The sequence below is a fragment of the Lasiodiplodia theobromae genome (assembly GCF_012971845.1).
Source record: "Lasiodiplodia theobromae strain AM2As chromosome Unknown scaffold_1, whole genome shotgun sequence".
NCBI classification, from domain to species: domain Eukaryota; kingdom Fungi; phylum Ascomycota; class Dothideomycetes; order Botryosphaeriales; family Botryosphaeriaceae; genus Lasiodiplodia; species Lasiodiplodia theobromae.
The window spans coordinates 1,206,928-1,217,665 of record NW_023336399.1 but is presented as its reverse complement, the minus strand read 5'-3'; the positions used below and the strand labels follow the sequence as shown (position 1 = coordinate 1,217,665).

General features: G+C 57.3%; 3 protein-coding genes across 3 annotated transcripts; 1 reads left to right on the top strand and 2 right to left on the bottom strand.

Annotated features, from left to right (window-relative positions):
* Positions 1-471: 471 nt before the first annotated feature.
* On the bottom strand, positions 472-1,441 carry LTHEOB_351 (Actin cytoskeleton protein; the record flags this gene model as incomplete). The annotated part of the gene is made up of 2 exons (XM_035512441.1): positions 472-1,294; positions 1,368-1,441. The coding sequence occupies 2 exons, from the start codon at positions 1,439-1,441 to the stop codon at positions 472-474; spliced, it is 897 nt and encodes a 298-aa protein (XP_035372353.1).
* Positions 1,442-4,354: 2,913 nt separating this feature from the next.
* LTHEOB_350 (MFS transporter) lies at positions 4,355-6,104 on the top strand (the record flags this gene model as incomplete). The annotated part of the gene is made up of 4 exons (XM_035512430.1): positions 4,355-4,427; positions 4,477-4,842; positions 4,895-4,948; positions 4,999-6,104. The coding sequence occupies 4 exons, from the start codon at positions 4,355-4,357 to the stop codon at positions 6,102-6,104; spliced, it is 1,599 nt and encodes a 532-aa protein (XP_035372352.1).
* Positions 6,105-8,667: 2,563 nt separating this feature from the next.
* On the bottom strand, positions 8,668-9,884 carry LTHEOB_349 (Rna recognition domain-containing protein; the record flags this gene model as incomplete). Its single annotated transcript, XM_035512418.1, has 3 exons — positions 8,668-9,353; positions 9,402-9,507; positions 9,558-9,884. The coding sequence occupies 3 exons, from the start codon at positions 9,882-9,884 to the stop codon at positions 8,668-8,670; spliced, it is 1,119 nt and encodes a 372-aa protein (XP_035372351.1).
* Positions 9,885-10,738: the final 854 nt, after the last annotated feature.

Genomic DNA, 10,738 nt, shown 5'->3' with positions numbered 1-10,738 from the left:
CATGAAGCAGGGGCCTGAAAGAGACGCGACACGTTGATTGATTGATGTCATCTAGAATGCAACCAGTAAGCGCCCAAGATGCGCTTAGTACCAGTTAGTTGCTCTGGTATGTCTTGGTAAACAAGTTTCACTCCAACGACCATTAGTACATGCTGCACAGGCTTCAAAGGGGGGAGCATCGGTTTACATTCATTCCCAGCTACGAAACCAGCAATCAGTGTTTCATGAGACAAAGAGCAACATCAAAAACTTGCTGGTATTTGCCATACTCGGGGCGGTGAAGAGTAAAAAGCCGTCTCAAAAAGAGTAACGCAATGTAAAAAGAAAAAATCCATCATATCTTGCTCAAGGGAAATCGCTCTCAACCACGAAGCGGACCGTCAACTTCCTTCATACTCGACAATGTCTGGGTATCACAATATGCCCGCCTTCCTGCAATCGGAATCGCTGTTTCTTCCCTTCTTTTATCCCTTACGCAGAGGCGGCCGGCTTCTCGGAGGTTGCCGCGGCCGAGGCGGCAGCCGTCTCAGTGCTCTTAGCGCATCCGGCGCAGGCGCACTTGCCTGGCTCACAAGGGCACTTTCCGGCCACGGAGCTGCAGTTGCACTTGGTCTTGTCTGTACCAGGGACAATCTCGAGCTCGGCCTCCTCGGCGGTCGGGATCTTGGTCTCGCCAGTGGCAGACTGGGCACCTTGGGCCTGCTGTTGCTTCTTGAGATCTGCAAGGTGGCGGGCTTCGTTATGGACGTCAACAACCTGCTTGTTGCCCTGCTCGTAGAACTGGCGCAGCTTCTGGCCGGTCGGGGTGCCGAGCGCCTTGTCAAAGTAAGAGTTCAGGCTGCGCCAGCCGGCGCCGGCCTTCTGCGAGATGGCGTATTTGGTGTCGACGGCGGCGGCCTTCTCCGAAGCCTTGTAGCGCTCGTCAAACGACTTGAGCGCCGAGGTAAAGCGGTTCGACACGCCGTGCTGCTTGTCGAGCTCGAGGGCGCGCTCGATGGCCTTGTCGCTGATGACGTAGCCGTGCGCCAGGTACTCGGCGACAATGCGGCCGCGGGGCTTGTCCTCCTGCGGGATGTTGTGCTCCTCCTTGCCTGCCTCGCCACCTTCGGGCGATGCCTTGCCGCCAGCCAGCTCGTCAAAAGACTTGGCAGCCGTGACCTTAACCTGCGCGGGTCCAAGCTGCGTGTTGTCGAGCAGCAGCGCCGTCTTCGCAGCCGTCTCCTTCTCGAATGTCACGGTCGCAGATTGCGTGCCTCCGGCGGTGGGGGTCACGGAAAGCGATTGGATCTTGCCACTGTGAAAGAGAAATGTTAGCTTCGGGGTTGCTTGACGGTGCTGAGAGGGCCGATGGCAGCAGGTGTACGTACCAGAAGCTGAAGAAGTCGCGGACCTCCTTCTCGGTGGTCTGAGAGGCAATGTTCTCAACGTGGACGGAAGCCATTGTTGCGGTAATGCAAAGGTTGTGGAGATGTCTGTATGTGGAGGGTGGGTATTGAGGAGTGGTGGATGGAAAGCGGCGAGGGGCGTTGACGTCGTTGAGCTTATGTACTGGGAGTGGGTAAAGTGCTGGGGGGCGGCGGGGGGCAGGCGCACAGGCGCAGGGAATCATCGAGACGCTCATGCACAGTTGACGTCGCGGCCCGTTGCGTCATTTTGTGTGGCTGTGCGCGTGGCGAAATTCCGATGGCCGCCACGGAACGGGAAGCGGGGCGAAGACTGCGGCCACGACTAATTTTCCGCATGTGATTGCTGCGGCGGCAGCTGGGATGCGAGAAACGAGATTCCAGCCTGTCGCATTCTCGTTTTCGCGGCTGCCTGCTCGCGAACGTGCAGCGCGACGCCACAGCATGCGACTCCAAGCCATAGGGTAAACGTCGCTCCGCCCACCTCCACGGTCACAGTTGACTTTTCGTTGAGTGTGGCTAAGTCGACCAAGACTTTCAGAAATCTCCAGGGTGGAAGCCGGCCCCGCTGTTGTACGGCAGGCTTGTTGAGGCTTGCATCCGACGTCCTCGTTCTGGTGTGCATCTCAACTATGGCACGTTCTCGTAGGATACTAACAGACCAAAGTCGTGGAATATGAGCCACTATACGGGAGAGAGGATTGTGTTGGTTGGCACGGTGAGTGATACTTCCCTGGACGTACTGTCACCGCCACGTAGGTGCCAAAAGAAAGGATCCTCCACAATTATCTTCGAAAGCACGGCGCCCGATTTACGTAGGTAGTTGAAGTTACCATCTGGACGTAGATGTATATTTAGCAATTCCACATCTGCATCCGGATGGCAGCTTCAACTACCTACGTAACGAGTTCAGATGCATGTGGAAACGGCTCAAATCTTTCGGCACCCACTGTGCTGCGATCCCCCGGTATGTTCACAGGTATGCACATCAGGGTTCAAACAATGATTCTGCAAAAAAGCCGCGACACATGCGGGGTTGAGATTTGGATAAGCATGATGATCTTAGGCTCACGTGGTGTGTGATGTTGAGAGGGATTTTTGACAATATGTATCAGCGTGAGTGAGGGAGCTATTTCCTGCAAACTATATCCGCTGGACGAAGTAAAGCCGGTCTGGTCATTCTAACCAAAGTTGCATCAAAGTCTGACAATCGCAGGCAACCGAACAACGCACTGGTCACTCAGGGGAAGAAAATCATGGGGTAGATGCGGCGCAGACGCGTCACCGGATGACTGCCGAAAGCGGAATGTTTGAGAAAAGCTGAGGCAAAGCGGAGCCTTCCCCGGATGGGACGATGCTCGCGTGCTGGAATGGATGGCCGTTTCAACGTCGCGCGTGCAGCGAAAGATGAGGCGGTGGTTGCGATCGAAGCTAAAAAGAAGGTACCTAGTGGTGGACAGACACGGTGGCCGGAAGCTACTGGCTAGTTCAACGCTAAGGAAGCGGATTCGCGGGCGTGAGCGTAATTTACCAGACAGACACGGCTTCCCTTATCTCAGGCTGCTGGCAAGCGGCTCCGCGGCAAGTGGGAGCAGGAGCCAGCGGTGAGCAAGCGCAAAGCGCCTCGCACCACCTGGCCATGGCTGGAACCATCTCTTTCCCTTTTTTCCCGCGAGATCGCCGATGTCAGGCGGGCAGAAGTAATAATATCGAGGCTGGAGTGAGGGGTAGGGGCAGCGCATGCGACTCTCCCTGGATGCAATTTCCGAAGCAGTCGACCGTGGCTGGACCTCCGCTAGACTGGCTCCCTGCATCAGCATCCTGCCGAGCAACAACCGTGGGCAGCCGAACCGTAAGGCTGGCGCCGGGTGGTGCGGAGGAGGAAGACAGGACAGGCGGAGCCGAGGGCGGCGCATGCGCCTGCGGCTCTTCCGGCAGCATTGACAGTGTCGCAAGTCGCACATGGCAAAGGACGGCCTGTGGTGAGGGACGGAAGGGTGTGCTTCTGCGGTGCGCGTCGGGTCGATTTGCCGCCTGAGCGCGATGGTCGGCTGCAGCGTCGCACTTGCCCAGGCGCAGTCCGTGCCAGACGGCCAACCAACGGCGGTGCAGGCAAAAAAATCGACGAGAAGGCCGGTGGAGTGTGCGCGACGGTGGACTAGCAGCGGCAAGTCAGACCGCTCCTTTCTGCGCGCCCTCGCGGCGGGTGACAGCCTGCCTGGCCCGACAACAACAAACAGCCGCCGGAAATGGCGCTGCGAAGGCGCTGCGTGGTCGACTCGAGGCACGTCGTCGACTTTGGCCCGGCGGCGGAGCGGGCACGGGCTGCACGGGCATGCAGGTGTAGCCCCAGCCGACATCGGATTGTCCTATCAGCCGACGCGCTGCGGTGAATGCTCGTCGGCGCTAACGGTATACGACATGGCACTGCCGTCGGATGCTCGACACTGGAAGATCATGGGCATGGGCCGCACAAGGCCACGCCCGGCACTGGACGTCGTCGCAATGCGCAACAGCGCGCGGCCACGGTCGTCGACGAGCGCGCGTGCAGGACTGCGGGCGTGAAGCAGGCGCGACGGCGGGCGGGCGAGGCGGTCGGAGAAGGGGCGGCGATCTGCTGACCCCGGATTCGTGAACGTTCGGCGGGGGCTGCTGGCTGGGAGACTCGGGCGCACAGGCCAGGCTGGTCGCTCGCACCGCATTTGCACGGCGCTGATCTCGGTGTGGCGCCTGCGAAGGATAAAACCTTGAGGCCGCTTCCGTCTCCTGTCCTGCATCTTCTCACCTTCGTCAGCTATCGCGCAATCGCTATAGAACTGATAGCTCGTCTCTCTCAGCAGTCTTCCCCGTCAAGCGTCGACACGTGCCCGGCTCGCTGCTATAAATCTGCGGAAGAGCCTGCTCGTCAAGCGCTGACAGAACCGTAAGATCAAAACTGAGTTGAAGAGAACATGTTTCTTACCCGCCAGAGAAGATATCCTCGCGACCCGAGCAAGTTTCCCACCTCGCAGCTCTTTGTGCTTGGTACGTCGCCCGTCTCTTCTGTGCCGCCCGCGCTGACCTTTTCCGCCAGCACTTGTCCGAGTTGCCGAGCCCATTGCCCTCACTTCCATCTTTCCCTATGCCTGGAAGCTCGTCCTGCACTACAAGGCCACCGACGAGAACAATGCCGCCTTCTACTCGGGCATCCTCATCTCGGCCTTCGCCCTCGCCGAGGCCCTCACCGGCATGTACTGGGGCGGCCTGAGTGACCGCATTGGCCGCAAGCCCGTCCTGCTGCTGGGCTGCGCCGGCACGCTCCTCTCGCTCCTGGTCGTCGGTTTCGCCACAAACTTCTGGATCGCCCTGGTTGGCCGCGCCCTCGGCGGCATTCTCAACGGCAACATTGGTGTCATCCAGACCATGGTTGGCGAGATTGTCCACAAGCCCGAGCATGAGCGTGAGTCCTGCAACCCCCTCCTGAAGCGGAAGAAATGCTGATGTTCGTCCAGCCCGCGCGTACGCCGTCATGCCCTTCGTTTGGTCCGTCGGAACAATCGTTGGCCGTAAGTACTGCCTCGAGAGCATGTGAATATGCCGTGCTGACGACCCCCAGCGTCCATTGGCGGATACTTTGCTGAGCCCTCGAAGAACTTCCCCGCTCTCTTCCCCGAGGGTTCGCTCTTCGACAGGTTCCCCTATCTCCTGCCAAACCTGATCTGCGCTCTTATGCTCTTCGGCTCCATTATTGCTGGCTATGTGTTCTTGGAGGAGACTCACCCGGATATGCAGCCCTGGAGCACTGCCGAGGACCTGCAAGACACGCATGCCGAGACGCCTCTCATGCCCACTGCTGGTGCCACTGCCCACGCAGCCGCCAACCTGGCGACCGAGTCCTACGGCACCTTCGACAATGTTGACGTCCAGCGCGAACAGACCTGGACCGTGAAGGCCGACGGCGGCGACGCCCCTGTCTCTCACTCTGTCTTCTCGAAGAATATCATGATGCTCGTCATTGCTCTTGGTATCTTCACCTACCACAGCATGACCTATGATGTGCTGCTTCCCATCTTCTTGCAAGACCATCGTGCCCACCACACCAAGGCTCTCAGCGTCCCGCTGGCCGGTGGCCTGGGAATGACAATCCAGCAAGTCGGCCTGATCCTCAGCATCAACGGCATCATCGCCCTGGTCATCCAAGCCGTCGTATTCCCTCTGATGGCCGCCTGGTTGGGTGTTTGGCGCCTCTTTGTCGTCGTCACCGTCGGCCACCCCATCGCCTACTTCATCGTGCCGTACCTGGTCATCCTGCCTGACCATTTGCTCTACCCGGCCCTTTACGCCTGTCTCACCGTCCGCAACTTCTTTTCCATCCTCGCCTACCCTCTTCTTCTCATCCTCATCAAGGAAGCCTCGCCATCGCCTTCGGTCCTGGGCAAGATCAACGGCTTGGCCGCAAGTACCGGCGCCGCATGTCGCACTGTCGCTTCTCCGATCGCAGGTCTGCTGTACGGAGCCGGCGCTCATGCAAGCTTCACCGCTCTGCCCTGGTGGGTCAGCGCTCTGATCGCCGTCGTTGCCTCGGCTCAGATTCCGTTCATCAAGCGTGAGAACAAGCGCGAGACGCACGTGAAACCCGTTGCGAAGTGCCGCCTCATGCCTGCCGAAAGCCCCGATTGGAAGCAGGAGATTGTCCACATTACCGTCGAGGAAGAACCTTGAATTAATGAGCTCAACGAAAACTCGCTGGACGAAAGAACGAAAATGAGCAAAAAAAAAGTGGATAATGACGAATTTTCAAAAAGAGAGTCAACGGTGTTGGGACGAAACGGTTTCTTCGGATTCTCTGTTTCATGTTCATGCTTGTTCATCCTTCGATTCGCTTCTGGAGTAGAAGGAACCGGAGTTTTTCGAGGTGTTGGCGTTTCATACGAAGCCAGGTTGTGGAGTCTGATTGTCCTTGCTTTTTCGGAGTCTGCATCTCTTCTCGATGGCAGGTTAGATGGTTGAGCGTTGAAGCGTGTCCTCTAGCGTTCAAAGCGATGTTGATATGAATGGTTCGAGAGCACGACTTAACGCCTGGTTTTGCTTTTCTGTTAGCGTTTGCTTTTGTTGGCTTGGGCTCTGTTTGTATTGTTCATAATCCTGGTCGGGAGTTATTCTGACTGACGCCGTACATAAATGAGTGTAGAGGTTAATGGGAGAATAAATCATGCAGAAAAAACACTCGCTACCGTTCCAAGCGCAAGCCGAAACAGGTCGAACAAATCTGGGTCTGATGTGTATATATTAAGGCAATCCGCATCACGTGCAATTGCCTCACTGTGGGCCGAAATGGTGTTGGAGTGTTGGCAGATGATGAAAATGGTCGCGTGGCCACATTGTTTAATTTCAAGACGCAGTGTGCTTTTCGCCCTCGTTCCACAGCATGATATGAGATCGACGTTGCTGAGACGCGCCGGTTGCTTTTCGTGGTGGGGTGTGAGTGGGTGCGGCCACCGCCTCTTGCGATGAATATTCACAGAAACGTGATCTACGGTCTGTCTTCTTCACCTTTAACGATAGAAATACTCAACCTAACCAACCTCTCTTCTCTCCTACAAGCGTATTGGTAGTTTAACAGCTCGCCTGACTCTGTTTCCTTTTCCTTCGCTGTCCACCGCTGTCCAGCACGTTACACTCCACCTTTTCGCTGTGCATTGTATTCGCACTCGTATCCGTCAGATCGTCTCCAATAACAGTGTCGATTCAGCTGACGTCCAAATAACCTTTGGTTGTCTTCAAGTCCGCGCGCCGCGCCACGCCAAGGAAGGCGACTCCCAATGGTAATACGATTCGGCCGTAGGACAATAAGTCACCAGTCATTATTCTTTCCGTACCACCTTCATGAATCGCCGCAGTAGTCGGCCGTATGAATGCTATGTTCGAACATGGCATGGATTCTGCGCCTTTTTGCAGGATCAAAAAGGGTCTGGAGCGCAATCGTCGAGTAGCTAGGAATTGTTTCGCAGGCAATGGACTTTCAAGATGGTGCTGAGGAATAAAGAATATTCAGTTGTAGTAACCGGTGAACATTTATTCTTTGGGTATATACTACATCTTCTAAATAGTCGTGGGTCAGCTTTGCTCCTCGAGCGCGGGGTGTCAGTCTGCAGGAACGAAACGGCCGTACGCTTTCAGACGTTCGACGTTGATGCTGTCTTTCAGAAATAGAAGAGGCGAGGCTCTTCTTCTTTTCCTGACACGGCCGTAAGCAGCGTACAAAAGTAGAGATGTGCAAAAACCAATGCAACCAATCGGCGATCACTCGCCTACTCAGACCATCCCAACTTCGCCATATGCCGCACGGCCATAGAGAGCCAGACGTTTGAAGTTGTGTGCAGCCTTGCTTTCATTCAGCCTTGCGTACGTCTCTGCCTTTTTTTTTCACGAAATCACATCTTATCGTGTGCCGCAAGTGCGCTGAAACCTCGTTACTGGCATTTGAGAAGGTGTAAGGGTCAAGTCTTCACTTATCCCTCTCCCCGTGCACCCACCCCAAAGCAAAGGCCCACACAAGCACCCACCACCGTCCGTACCCAAGCGCACGCACAGAGTAGTTACTCGGTCGCGTAGACATGCTTGTATCACACCCCTCAAGTCCCATTGGCCACCCCTTCTGCGCGCATCCTGATGAAGCATTCCGGCCCCCAGCCCAGAGCAACAACTTCAAACATCTATAGAAAGGGCGACTGCGTTGCATGGTGCAGATACGGCGGGGGTGGAGGCAGGTGGTGCGACACCTGTGCGTAAGACAGAAAGGTGGAGGGGGGTTGATGGAGCTGGTTGGTTGGAGACAGAACGCTAAGCGGGACGAGACGAAGGGCAAGAAGGTGAATGGCCGCCCTTTCTCAGGTGAGGTGAGACAGACCTACTACACGGATATGTGCCTGTGTGATTGGAAATTCCATAATCGATTGGTTCCTGTTCTCTGTGAAGGTTACTGTACAAACAACCGGCTACGCTTGCCTGCCCTTCTTTTTTGTCCCTCTCTGCAAGGTTCCCAAAGGAAAAAAAAAGTCGCTTTCCCTACCATGAAACCAGCGACGCCAACGCTCGTGTAGCAGAACGTGGAACAATGCTCCAAACCACCACGCAAAGGATCGCCAACCATGTTGTTTTGAACGTCCATCCTTTACTCATCCAGTTGCTAGGTATTCCCGAGCAAACTACATGCCCATAAGCGCAAGCAGAGAAGCTTTGCTTCGCCGCTGAAGTTCAGCTTTCCGATGTTCATGCTCTTCCATTAACGCCTATCCCGTCCCCTGCTCCTACTCCTACTCCTCTCGCTGTAGCTGCTGTAGCTACTGTAGCTTGGGCTTCTCCTTCTACGCCCGCCAGAGCCGCTCCCGCCTCCACCTCTAGGCGGCGGAGGGCTATCCCTGTAAGGCCCTCCTCCCCTGATACCAGCGCCGCCGGCGGCACCGCCACCGCCGCCTCTCCTTGGCGGTGGGCTCCTCGACAACGAGCGGGAAGAATACGACCGACTCCTGCTTCTGCGTGGGCTCCGTGATCTCGAGTACGACCTGGGTCTGTAGGAGTAGTCGCCGCGGCCACCGCCACGTCCAGCACCGGCACCACCATAGCCACGGGGTGGTGGAGGCGACCTACCGCGACGGCCCATCGGCGGGGAGCGATAACGTCCAGAGGGACCGCCAGGGTAAGGGCCTCCCGGCGGAGGGCCACGGCCGTAATTGCCGCCTGGTGGTGGGGCGCGTGGCGGTGGGCCGTCAAAACGGTCATTGTAGGACGGGGGAGGCGGGCGACGGGCGGGAGGAGGCGAGCGGCCTGGAGAGAAGCGGCGGCGCGGCAAGACGATGGAGACGGTGAGGACAGCGCCGTCGAGCTGTGCCTCGTGCATGTGTGCGATGGCGGCCTCGGCGGCGGCGGGTTCTGCGTACATGATGTATGCGGTGCCGCGGTTCGTCATGACTATGCGGGGGTCAGTATTGTCGCAACTCTAGGGGAGGGGAATTTCACATTGGCGGTTGATGGGCATGTCCAAGTCCTGTATCTGGCCGTAGGTGCCGAAGATCTCGCGCAAGTGGTCTTCATTGACGTTCTTTGTGAGCTTCTCGACGACGATCTGGAAGCGTGTCAGCGGAGCATGGTCCAATTGCTGCGCGGCATGCACACCTTTGAGCTCCGCGGTGGCGACCTGTCCCTGCTGGCCCTGCTGTCGCGACTCGGGCTCCGGCTGTAGCTGCGCCTGCTATACCGCCTCGCGGCACGGTCGGGCGTCGGGGTCCTGGAGGGGCTGCGACTGTAGCTGCGGTCCCGGCCATTACGTCTGCTGTACCGGTCGCTGCGCGGGGTCGGGGTGCGGCTTGGGGAGCGCGAGCGCGAAGCTGAACGCGGTGTGATGGAGCGGCGCGGAGAGCGCGACTGGGCGGGCGACGGCGAACGCGTGCGGGAACGACCGCGCGAGCGGCTGCGCGATGCAGAGGGCGATCGCGACGGCATCTTGTGCGCGCGATTGGATCTGGGCGTAGTGTGGTGCGCGAGGAAAGGCTGGAGACGGAGCTTCCGACTGGAGCTCGAAGCTTTGAACGGGAGCGCCGACTTCTTGGCGCCCATCGGCCGTCGGAACACCACCGTTCCAGAACTTCCGAAAGCAGTTAGCGCAGACCACCTCGAACTCTCATACGACGCTGCGCCACGCCATTGGACAACATGCCCTCACTCCACGCCACCATGGCTCCAGCACGCATTCATGAGCTCGGATTTACTCTTCTCGGCAAACTCACTTCTCTCACGCAGATAATCCCGCTGTTAAGCGGCCATCTTCGAAGGCTTCCGGGTAGATATGGCCAGCTTCACCTACATGTTATTTTCTTCATTCCAGCCGAAATGCGGTCTCCAGGCTGCATTTCCGTTTCTCTGACTGCGAAATGGAACTAGGCGTTGTATGCTGCTCAGCCTGCATGTTAGTTTCCACGAGCTGCGACTTCTACCAGGGTTGACGGTCCAGTCTGAGAGCTGGCGGATGGATGGGCTGCAAATCGGAATGTGTGGCAATCTGACAGCAAGAGCTGCAGGATAACAGATTGACTTCATCGCTCTGGATATATCAGTGCCATTCGTGTGGAGGTGGCCTTTGGAGGGCAGTGCGTCACTGTTGGCGGGCGGGCGCCTTCCTTCCAAAGGAAGCTGAGGAATGGTGCGGGTTTTACCACACACCAGGTATGGACTACAAGTGCCGACACGAGCACTGCCCATTCAAGCACACAGGCTTGGAGACTCGCCTCTTTCCATGACTATTCGGTATGGTAACCTTGTAAGAGAGAGCTTGCATAAGTCAAAGGCAAAAGAGTGGA